At 39.4% G+C, this 12,875-nt stretch overlaps 1 protein-coding gene across 1 annotated transcript; it reads right to left on the bottom strand.

Annotated features, from left to right (window-relative positions):
• Positions 1–9,095: 9,095 nt before the first annotated feature.
• On the bottom strand, positions 9,096–12,527 carry soul2 (heme-binding protein soul2). Its single transcript, XM_072676982.1, has 6 exons — positions 12,295–12,527; positions 11,869–11,921; positions 11,408–11,582; positions 11,168–11,294; positions 10,933–11,092; positions 9,096–10,121 (listed from the first exon to the last, which is right to left on the bottom strand). Exons 3-6 carry the CDS (start codon positions 11,537–11,539, stop codon positions 9,947–9,949), a joined length of 594 nt encoding a protein of 197 aa, XP_072533083.1. The 5' UTR covers positions 11,540–11,582; positions 11,869–11,921; positions 12,295–12,527; the 3' UTR covers positions 9,096–9,946.
• Positions 12,528–12,875: the final 348 nt, after the last annotated feature.

Raw genomic sequence — 12,875 nt, forward strand, 5'->3', positions numbered from 1 at the left:
CATGAGAAGTGTCCAACATATGCTGACCTAGACATGTCTGAAATGTCAGAATTAGGCCATTTGTAGGTCACTACAATCTCCCACAATCCACAAATGTCTAGTAAACACCGTACATCACTACATTGACTAAATGTATACCAACATGCAACAAGAATATATTGCTACTGTGCACTGGACAGACTTTTTTTGACTATCTGAAGAAACAGTGGCTTTGTACAAATAAAAAAGAGCTGAATGTACTTTCTGCTGCCCATCATGTAGCAGTAACACTGACTGGCAGGTGCTGATTTCTGCAATAATGGACAAGAAATACATGTGCAGCCTAGGCAAATATGTCCTTTCTCCCTTTTTCATGCACTTTTCAAATTGTTATACAATCTACAGCTAATACTAAACTTCAACTTTATTCAAGGTACTAAGTTTAGTTTGTTTAATGCGATGCAGGCTGGTGATGAGATGGTGTCGAACTTCATTTACTGGTTCAACTGTTTTTACGGCTAGTAAATAAAAAGAACTGTTCCCCCTAAGTAGCATTGTTCAATGAGATATCTATGAGAAAATGTATTTTTAGCCTGCTTGAAGGAAAACACCAGTGTCTCTGTCTACTGAATTGGTAACATATGGTTAATTACCATGGACGTAAGTGGCATATGGTTAATTATCATGGACACGCACTTAGAAAAGAATAGAGACCCTGTTGACTCAAGATACACTCAGAGTAGAAATCAGGTGCAAGTAAATGCTCCACTCCAGATTATAATAGCAGAAAAGGGTTCTTTGACTCCTTTTAAGTGCTTTATAGAACCATCTTAAGAGATGTACTTGTAGTGCATATGAAGAACTATTCATCAGAACACTCCGAGGCTTATTACACACTAAGGTGTATTATTCAGTAACTACAAGTGTACTCCTGTAAAAACTAGTGAGGCTGTTTTGATTGAAAAAGACCATTTGAGAATTTGTCATTTGAGTTCTACAGTTGCAGTTGCAGTAAAAATTATTATAGGTTGATTAGCAATGTCTTACAAATGTTCAGCTGTTAGCAATTAACCAATCAAACAATCAAACTATTTAAATAGGCTTTAATCTGCTCAAACCATATAAATAAGCCACAGAAGTGTGATTTTCAGAGGGCAAGATGGACATATTCAATTGTCAGGAGATCCCAGGAGAAAAAGTCATACCTTCTGTGAGAAAGCTTGGGCATTATTGGATCTTCCAACAGGACAGTTATCTCAAGCATACCTCAAAGGCTTGGTTTCAGAAGAAGTCCGGAAAGATTCTGGAGTGATCATCACAGTCACCTGACTTGAATAGAATGGAAAGGGCTAGGATTCCTCAGAAACTGGTGCCTGGCTGTGCATCATGTTTGCAGCAGGCCATAACAGCAAAAGGGTGCTCTATTAAGGAATAAAGATTCTTTTCATGAAGAAGTTGACTAATTATTAGACTGTAGTCATCGTTAAAAGTGGCACTGTGTGTTGAACATGGAGAAAGAACTTTAATTAGTTGTATTTAAATTGTTCTTGTTTTGATTGGTTTAGTGTATATTTTTTACTAATGAACCAAATGTGCAATAAGTTTAATTGCAACTGTATGTAGAATCACTGCCTTTACAAAAAAAGCTCTCATGCAAGTATTAGTCATTCCTGCTCCTTTTCCGCGATGTTTCTTACTAATGGGCTGAAAGGTGTTTTTCTGCTACTCTTGCCTCTAGTTTCCCCATTAAAGGTTTGTAATTCTTTATAATATCTTATGTAATTAATCATGAATTAATCACGAATTACATAATGAAACATTGATCTTATTAGATCTTATTCAATTTTAAAGTAGGGCTAGTAAACATGGGAGCGCTCAAGCACAACATTTAGATAAAGTCTGGATATTTCTGAAACTTTCAGTGATTGCTGAGGAAGTCAAGTTTCCAACATCATTTTTGAAAAAAAAAACAACAAAAAAACTCCATATCCATAATGCATTATCCTAAATTATGATAAAGCAAAACAATCTGTCAGCAAGGATGTGAGAATAAGCTAAAGCACCAGGGCACAACACTTCAAGGAATGAAGATGAAGACCAGGAATAGTATTTTCCTGAAAAGTATAAACTATCATTTCAGGCCTTGAATTCACATTTTATTTATGCTGTTTTTCTTTGCTAATGAGTTTATTATTGTTAGTCATTAATTTTATTATTAAAACATAAACCCTCAACCCTATGAAATAATGGAATAATCTACTTGAGATCCCTTGAGAAAAATTTTAGCTTGGTTCTCAAGATGACATAATCTGTTTGATGTTTCTCAAAAACTAAACACAATTTCCTGTTTTCCTTTTTTATCATCATCACCATTGTCTTTAGAAATAGGTTATAAAATACATAAAGTTGATCTAAAATGAACAATAATCTTAATTATATCCTCAAAAGATCAGAAATCTGTGTGTGTGTACATGAGTAATGTCTGCTATGCATTATGTCATTGTACAGTACACTTGCATTATAGTGTCAGACAGCTGTAATGCTCTTTACACACTGTCCCCATAGATTTGACTTGGTGCAGTGGAACTGGATTAGCTCCAATCAGAAGAAAACACATGTCTGTATGGGCGGTTTAGTTCTAGCTTAGCATCCATTTCAGTAGTCCACTTTGTGTATTTAAGAGGGCTTTAGCCTAAGGGATGGTATTGTCAGAAGTGCTGGTTTCACAGTAAGTAGCTGAGCCTCACACTATGAATTCTCATACTATTTACATCATGATCTACGTTTTATCGTCAAAAGATTCTAAGATGTATTCTATTAATTATTAGTAATATATTATTATAAAAAAGAGAGATTGATAGAAAGAGAGAGAAGGGTAGAGAGAAAGAAAAAGTAAGAAAGAGGAAAAGCTAGAGATGGATAGTAAGAAAGAAAGGAAATGAGGAGAGAAAGAGAAAGAGACAGATAAAGGGGGAGAGGGAGAGAGAGAAAGAGAGAGATATAGAACATTCATTTAATTTAGATCTTGTGTCTTGTGATAATGACAACTTGGGTTCTTGAGAGCATAAACTCATGAACTCACATAAGGGCAATAAGTAAATAAATTATGCAAAGCCATGGTCCTTTAGGGCCTCTGCAGTTAGGAACAACTGCTGTGTGTGCTGCATGGCTTTTTAATGATGCCTGACTTCCAAACTCCCAAAAGCTTTTTGGATCAACATTAAACATCATGTGAATTTATGATGTGCACAGACTACATGGCTTCAGTTCGGTTTGAGTGAAGGAACGAGGAAAACTAGAGAGCGCAGTTCCTGCAGAAACTGTGAGTGTGTTGTGGTCCAGAAATGATAAATAAAGTATTAAAGCTAAAGTGGATTTCTTTTGCCAGGCAGTTGCTTGGCTGTCTCCACGTGGTTGCTGTGGTATTTTCCAGGTGGTCGCTATGGTGTTGCTAGGTGGTTGCTATGGTATTCCAGGTGGTCGCTATGGTGGTCATTGCTAAGTTGTTGCTATGGTGGTAGCTAAGGTGTTGCTATGTTTTAAATGACGGAAAGCAAATATGTCTAGCTAATAGCTGTGTCCATCAGCTTTTGGCTAAAATGCGGGGTGCCAAAAAAAATGTAACAGTACTGGAGAGCAATGGAGAGAAAGGGGGCGGAGAAAGTCTCTCAGCTATTGTCTGAGAGTGCTGCCCATTGTGAGCCCTACAAGCTGTCATTCATCAAACATACACAGATACTGATGGAGCTAAACAGCACATATCTGTAAAAGGTCAAGAAGAATGAGTTTAATAACAGGGTGCTACCACGCAGTTTCAGGCAGGCCCTGTTACAACCGCTGATAAATAGACAGCTCTGCTTTGAGATTACTGCTTGTTAAAATACTGAAACCTGAGCTGATTGCAGTGTGCTGATCAAAATCCTCAGATGCTCCCTTTCCAACTGCAAAGTTGTTTTTGCAACACTCAGCATTTCATTCGATCAGAGAAAGCATTTGTTCCATTTATCCTCAACTCTTTCTCATGAACTTCTGGCGCAATGTTCTCAACCAGATATAAATAACTAGCAACCTCATCAATAATAAACCGAAGAAGGTATTCATGGGATACGTTGTCCTATTATAGGTTCAAATGTCTGCGGAAACTTTGTACTTGGCAAGGCGCTGCCCTACTTTTAACGTGTGTAGTTTCTGTGAGTCATCCTCAGTTAGGTGCAGCGATGCCACCAACTCCTCAACACAACAAAGAGCACACGATGTTGCCATGAGACCAGGATGGGATGCTGAGTTGACAAGAAGCCTGGCCCTTTAGGGAATGTAGCTAAAGAGAGATATAGAGGTCTAAAAAAGAGAGAGGGAGGACTGGAAGGAATAGAAGAAAATTAAAGGAGAAGCAGAGGAGTGTTAGCTATAGCGAACAAGAGAGTAATAAGAAAACAGCTGCATCAACAGGATCAAATACATGGATGAATGGATAAATGGATGGATGGATGGATGGATGGATGGATGGATGGATAGATGGATAAATGGATGGATGGATGGATGGATGGATAGATGGATGGACGAAAAATGGAAAAATAGATAGACAGACAGACAAGGTCCAAATGTTTCTGGACATTCCTTCTAATGCATTCAGCTACTTTAAGTAGCACCCATTGCTGACACAGATGTGCAAATGCACAAACAGACACAGACATATTGCCAACAGAATAGAACTCAGATATCATGAACCTATTGGCACCAATGCCAATAGAAAGGTATAAACACCTTCCACGCACTAAGGGGTGGAGCAGTGGAACTGTGTTCTCTGGAAATATTGAGCTCTATCCAGTACTTCTGGGATCGCTTGGGGAGTTGGGGGGTGGGGTGTGGTAGTGATTATCCAACATCCTGGCCTCACTAAATCTCTTGTCACTGAATGCAGTCAAATCCTCACAGCAATGTCCAAATCTACTCCAAATCTAGTAGAAAACCTTCCCTGGACAGTAGAGACAACAGGGCATACCCTTGATTTTGAAAGAAACAATGAATGAGCAGGTGTCCCAAAACATTTGTCCATATAGTGTAGAGTTAAAGATGTAGAGTAGGACAGAGAGAGTGAGTGAAAGAGCAGACAGGAAGAGATAAAAAAGAGAAAGATAGAGAGAGTATGAGAGAGAGAGAGAGAGAGAGAGAGAGAGAGAGAGAGAGAGAGAGAGAGAGAGAGAGAGAGAGAGAGAGAGAGAGAGCAGAACGGAAGGAAGAACACTGCAGATAGATAGGAAACATGGAGAGAAAGGTTTGGGCAAAAATACTGCACACAGTTAGGATAGTGTGTTCTGCATCCCTTGGCATCCACAACTCTGCTGTTACACAGCTCTCACTCAACCTTATCAGTCAGAATGGAGAACCAGTACATTTCCCAGGAAAATGGCCTGTCCCTGATAAGATTAATTCCCATGAGCCCTCCCAAACAACTCTTGGCTCAGACTTCACAACAGAGCGCACCATTCAAAAAAGGCCAGATTAAAATTCTCAAGCCTGCAGGAATGCACTGGCCACACCGTCCAAAAGGCAAGACTTTTATGGTGACTGACCAAAACCTCCAGCATTTTTGAATTCTGCATTCATGCATTCAAGTTACCAACCATACTGATTGTAATAATATTTTTTATAAAACAGTGCTCCTTCTCTGGTCTTACTTATTTTTTTCTTAGCCTACACTGAAAAGAGCTCAGTTCTGCAGCCGAGTAACAAAAGGCCTCTGTCTTCTAAAACAGTCCAGAAATATAACTCATAGCCATGACCTCTGTAATATGTGAATGACACACTGCAAGTTCTGTATGACTCATAAAAACACATTTTAGGGTTATTACAGATATGTGTTCATAAAAGTGTAATTATGTTTCTGACGAACATGGCTGGCTTCTTGTAATAGAAATGTAACCATGGAAACTGAGTCAGTATGTGAGAAGGCCACTGAGTGGCCAGTTTCCCATTGTGAGCAGAGAACTAAGGCATGTTGGGTAGTGGCTCTGTTCCGGTGCCAGAAGTAAAGTAGGCTACTGCCCACACACAAGTGTCACTCACGGCGCCCTGGGTTGTCAGAGAAGGCCAAAGGAACAGTGCAGTCCAACACAGTCCTGCCAGACTTCAAACGAGGGGTTTAAAGCAATTAACTCAATTAAGCAATTAAGAGTGTAAAGTGTTGACATTGCGTTTACAAGTGCTAATGGTTCTAAGTTTGACATGTTATATCTTAGGCAAATGTTAGTCATACGTTTTGGACACATTTAAACACAACATCTGTAGCTAATCAAACAGAAAATGACCTGCACAGGTGCTTATGCATTATTTAAATCATCAACATGGCCTGTGCAAATATTTAGGCCCAAATGCTAGTGATAGCAAAGATGATTTTTATTTGATTTTCTTTTAGCAAATCAGACATGAGGCATATTAATCATTGCAATTAGGAAAAGCTGCATAGATTCTGACTCTCAGCAACTACCTAAAGATCCGATAATAAACATCATTGAGCCCACAAGGCAGGCGAAGGCTACAAGAAGATGTGTAAAAACAAGTGTTTTCGGTTTCTGGGTTTTACAGTGTGGAATGTTATTAAGAAATCACAGTTCGAGGAAAATGTGGAGGTCAGCATGAGATCTGGAAGACCAAGAGAACTGCTCATATGCTGGTAAAACAAATCCAACTGAAATACTTTAACTGATACAAAAAGCATTCACAAGCTGCCATTTCTGTCAATGGGAGTGTGCTACTATTTCCTGATAAATGACACACAAGCCTCACAACTCTAAAAGTCCTGCCAAAATATTCAATTAATGCTCATAATATATCAGCTACAGGCCCTTGGAATCGTCCTAACTTCCCCCTCCCCACATATGGCACCCCTGTGTAACAATGCCACACTGAGAGCCAATGCTGCCACCTAGTGTATGAAAAAGTATTATGCAGAATAACCCATTAGAGAATTTTATTTCATGGAGATTTTATGAAATGGTCTGGAAAATGAAACCTAGTTTAATAGCCTAGTTGTTCAGTAATATAAGAAATGTACAGCAGCATGTTTTGCTTAGCTGGAACATGAAGGCTGAATAATCGGAGCCGTACAATGAGTTGACACAGTGCAGCTGTTATAAGATCAGATTTTAGATGAGCTCACCTGCTCTGCAACGCAGCTCAGGTCCAGAAATAATATACATATTTATATATTTAAAAAAAACTAACTAAATAAAACAGCTCTGAAACTTTCTCTGCTGATGAGCCAGTGTCCCATTTTGCAGCTCAGAACAAGAGGAAAGATGTGTGTAGATGAATTACAGTGCAGAGCTGCAGAGGTGGGAAAGTGCCGGATCATCACATTCTCCTGCTCTGCTGGAGGGAGAGGAGTGGGGACTAATTAGGCTGACTGCAGATCAGTCACAGTGACACACTCTCTGGAGCCCTGACCCACTTTCCTTCTCAGCAAAGTGTTCACATGCAAGCAAGGGGGGAAACCCTGCTATTCACACACAAACATACATACATACACACACATACACACACACACATACAGACAGGGGCCACTCTGAACTGCACACTCATGCTGGCATGTGAAACTCCTTCTACCTTACCTCACGGGTTCAGTACACACGCACATGCAGTGACATCCACGACCAGGTTTGCGTTGCTGCTACACCTACCTACCCTATATCCAACCCTTTTCATAGGTTCTTTAGTGAAGGCAGTGATTCAGTGACTAATCAGCCTTTCAATTAATCAGCCTTTAAACTGACTTCTGTATCAGAGTGACTAGTATAGAAGCAAACTGTACCCTAACTTTAACATCAGAAAAATGTTATGCCACTCTACTTTTTCAACTAACCCTCCAATCACGAGGACTTTTTTGTCTGTTTAAAGACCTAAATGGTGGCGCAACTGTCTAAGCATTGGCCTTTTCTTTTGGTGATTGCTGGATGCCACAGACATCCATGGCCGGAAGCCCAAAACAGCACATTTGGCCTCACCTTTAATGTGTGGGCAGGACGACCCTCCCTCTCCCCATCACTCAGCGTAATGCTAGCCAGTGTGGGCATCTCCTAGCCCATGTAATTGAGCACTGTCAGTTTTCTCCTATAAGCTTGTTGTACAATATTTACTGGTGACTTCTCAAAAACATGCTGCTAGTGTACTACATCTAGTGTACAAAATCGGTAACGCAGGATTGCACATAATGAACATGTGGACATGTAACGTTAACTGCAGTCATATGTATCGTAGGAAGAATACGCTACCCTTCACTCTCCCAGCAATGTTAACATCTTGTGATGGGGAGTCCTCTTTGACTTTTGACAGAGCTAAATTGGGAGGGGGTGGGAAAGAATATATATAATGACCTAAATACATGAACACAACAAAAAGAGGATCAATTAAAAATGAATGTAGTGTGATGGTACAGGATATATGGAAAGACTCTGGGTATGTTTTGCTTTCAGAGAAGCAATGCTTTTGACTAGTGGTGCACCTCAAGTCTTAAATGATCAAATGTCTGAAAGGTGACAGTTGAGGAACTCTTAAAAGACAGTTGAACTTGTACACAGAAACCATAGTTTAGGAGTTTATTGTGGACTGGCATATCTACATTGTCCTCATACCCATCATTCTTAAATACATTTACATGGAAGACTTCCTCTAACCAGCATGACTGTGTCAGTGCTGAAACATTAGGTAGCTAATGGAACACATACCCATTTTCCTCATATCCTTACTGTCCAGCCAAAACACCATATCTCCAAAACTCTAATTCTACAGTAGGACAAAAAAGGAATTCATTCTTCTACATTCATTGAATTAATTAAGTATCTTTTGGTCATTTCTGTTTATTTTGTATTTTGTATTGTTTATTTATTTCTGTGTTATTTACAGAAGAAATTAGAAAATTATCTCCAACAAATAGAGAAGCCCTAAACCATACCAACCTTATTACTTAGTTCCAGTGTTAATAGCTCATTATTCAGTAACATTAATCTTGTAACTATAATTGACTATGGTATGTAAAGTCAGAGCACTAATCATACAGTCTCATTTATTATGATACATTTTAAAAATGAAAAAACAAACAAACATGAACACACTTAATCATTCTGAAAGTAAGGGATTGGCAAACTAGTTTTTTATTGCAAAATGTAGATAAACATTAGGTTTACTGAGAACAAAAGAGGACAGGATAAATTCTAATTCATAATTAAGGCCTGGGAGGTACAACATATTCTTAAAACCTGTTCTTTAGCCTGTCTAACAACATGTACTACTTGATAAGTAATCGGCCATAAAATAAAACATCTATGCTTTGTCTCCAGTGTTCAATCCTTCCATTGCAATACTCTTCAGAGTTCTTCTAATTGTTCGAGTAAAGAGTCTTTTTGGGTGTGAGGTAGAACCCTTTCATAGGTACAAAGAAGAACCCCTTAGAGAGTCCTCAGGCACCATAGAAATCATTAAAAACACTTGTATTAGAGAAGGAACATTCCTGTAATATTAATGTTTCACTGACATTCGAAATTCAGCCAGGTTTAACACTCATATCACCTCAGTGTTAAACTCTGATACATTGTGTACACTCCTCTAGTGTTAGTTATACAAAGCACTTAAAGACCTCAAAGCAGAACAGCTTACTGAGAATACCACTGCATGTACACGTGTACAGTTACATGCACAAGCTCCACGACAAAGCCATTATTATTAATTTCTGTACACTTCATCATATATAGCACTTTAATAACTCCTTTAAGTTACATTAAAGCAAACTTTCTAACATCTTGTTCAATGAATCTTCCACAGTGTTGGGTTAGACAGGTGTATGTAAAAGTTAATGCTAAAAGCTATTGCACAGGAAGAATAAATAATTGTGCACATGAGATAAGAGAGGTTATTTAGCTAGAATAGTGATTTAATATCTATGATTCTCAGCTGTTAAGATGCACCTTCACAATCAAGCGGCATAGATCCACACTTCATTGTGTCTGTTGATTAGGTTCCATGGGGAGTCATATCCAGCCCCTTCGTATCTCGTGTCATCAAACAGCTTCCCTGCAGCCTTCAGGTCGTCTGTCAGCTTCGCTCTATTCTCCACGGCATCAGACTCAGAGGCCACACCACCAAATACCCTGTCGAATTTCAAGGTAACGTGTGTGGGAGAACGAGTAAGCGGCTAAATCTTTTATTTAGTTGAATTACAGAAAATATATTTATTATCAATCAGCCATAACATTAGTATCACCTCCTTGTTTCTACCCCAATGTCTATATTATCAGCTCCACTATCACCATAGAGGAGCACTTTATAATTCTGTAATTACAGAACTGAATGACTTGAGTAATGCTAGACATCATCACATGTATGGTGATACACATCAGCAGTGTTTGTCTTAAATGTAGTAAATTGTGTACTGTGTGGTAAAAACTGTTTTGCGATCAGCAATCTTACAGATCCCTACAGCAACACCCCTCGGAAGAGGTTTCATTACACTAAGAATATGTGCACTCTTGGGCAAAAAAAGGTTATGTAAAGTGAAGGCTCTTTAAACCTTTGAAAGGTTTTGTACTCTTACAAATCTTTAACCAACATGCTGCCTTATAAAACCAAAAGTGGTTCTTCTATGGCAGCGTTCAAAAAAATACCCTTTCTAGAATTTTTTTTTAAGAGCCATGTTCTCAGTGACACAGTGAAACCTCTTCAGGGTGTGGGTTCTTTTACACTGTCAGGATTTCTTTAATAAAGATTCTTTATCACAAAACATATCTAGAATGTGCACAAGATGTCATCCTGGGTTTTATACAAAGTCACATGAAACAGATTTCAGCAAATTAATGAAAAAAAAATTACGATTATAACCCACAAGCCTCGGTTCAGGCATTTCTGGTTGTTTTTCAGTTCTCTGGAAGATATTCAGATTGCACAGTATCTGGGTCATCTCACCTGATGTAGATTGTGCCGCTGGGCCTGTTTTCTTCCCTGATTGTCTCATCATTCGGTTTAGGGAGGACAGTGTCTGGGGCGATGTAGAAAGCGACTGACACTTTGCTCGTGGCTTCATTCACTGACACAAGCCCAGGTCTGGTCGTGGGAACCACTCTTTCTAAAGAGTGAAACATGACAAGCTTTTAAAAGATGATGCTTCAAAGGATTTAAACCACCTTGTAGCTGAACTTACTCTCATCATTCTCCCCTTGCAGGAAGTTGTAGAGTTTCCAAAACCCATCTGTTACATCGCCTTTCTGGGCGCTTGCGATGTCTTTTGTAATCCACCGGCTGGACTTATAGAGGCGCTCCTCAAAATTCTGTTCATCAGACACCAAGATGAAAAAGTAAAAATGATATTTTAATATTTCCACTAATAATACAATATTTCCTACTGTGTGTAGAAATTGAATGGAAAAGAAAACAGGCATACATCATAGGTTTTCACCACAGAGTACTCTGGACATTCATGACCATGGCAAAACCAAGGGGCGTCCCAACACTCTCCAAGAGGGTGAGGGACCACAAACAGAAGGCACAAAGCAACAGAAAAAGTGGCCTTCATCACTGAACGATAGCCCGTCAGGCAGCACAGGTTCTCTATGGGTCTGGGGATGAGAAACACAGGCACATTATCGACGGTACCTCCTCAGATACGTCCAAGCTTATTCATCCAGCTCTCAGGCGACTGACTGTCTTATTTGCCTAAGCGCTTTGCATAGAGACACGTAAAACACGGCCAGTCGTCCAGTGGGATAAACAGGCTAACTTTCTGAGAAGTGTAACAGTAGCTTATCTACCGCGAACCATCCTGGATCATCTCACAATCTACGTGATTACAGGTTGTGTCTAACAGTGTAGAATAAGAGTCGTTAGCGTACATGGTGCACTCACCTGCAGCTGCCTCTCCGACTGCTTCAGAGCCTGGTTACCAGGAGGAGGAAAGACTGTTGACGTGAGGAAAAGGTGGAGAGTCTTGTCAGCACGACTGGTTTTACAGGTTACTCCCCTACGTGATGAAGCCTAATCTTAGTTTTTGGCCTGTACACCTCACTGACACGAAATGAGCTAGCTAGCCTAATCATAACACGAATTAAACAATGGTTGCTGTTTTGGGATGAAAGCTGAGTAAGTAAGTAAGTATTTGTGATTTAATTAATTAATTAATTAATTAATAACTTACTTATTTACTTACTCATTTTCTGACTGACTTGCTTACTTACAAGTCAATAAATAAATAAAAAAAATAAATGAAGAAATTTTCCACAACAGGTCACGAAGAATCGCCCAAGAGAGTCCCCCAGCATCAGTTTTCGTTACCTGATTGGTCCGCTCCCGCTAAGGCTCCGCCCACTCGTGATCACCTGTCCCTTGTTGACGTTATAGCGCACCTCAGTGCGTTTCATTGCGAGGTCTTGTCTTTCTACAGCGCATTTCCTTGTTCCTCCTTTGTCGTGTTTCTAGTTGTTCTGTACCGTTCATGAGCTTTTACCGCGTGTTTAAGAACCGTAGGTTGTGGATATTTTAGTATCAGGTCAGATCAGTGAGCGGGAATCACTCTCATCACATCCTGAGCGGCACCAATTCAAACCAGCACATTTCCCAGCAGCTGCCTAAAAAATTTCGCTCGACATTAAAATCCAAATGTGTTGAAACATGTTGCCCCTGTGTAAAGCTACATCGACACACTGATTAGATGTTAGATGTTGATCTGACGGTTCAGTAAGGCTCTCAGTTCCAGATATCTTCATTAGGACAGCTCCAGTGTGTGCAACAGTATGAACTGTGACTTTCTGTGAGATCCCTGCAGCTGAAGGAGAAGGTGGATATACTGTCCCTTTAATGTCCCGTATTTACATGCAATCTTTATAATTACATAAACATGATCTGTTATTACTGCC

Source organism: Salminus brasiliensis, chromosome 4, assembly GCF_030463535.1.
Source record: "Salminus brasiliensis chromosome 4, fSalBra1.hap2, whole genome shotgun sequence".
Taxonomy (NCBI): domain Eukaryota; kingdom Metazoa; phylum Chordata; class Actinopteri; order Characiformes; family Bryconidae; genus Salminus; species Salminus brasiliensis.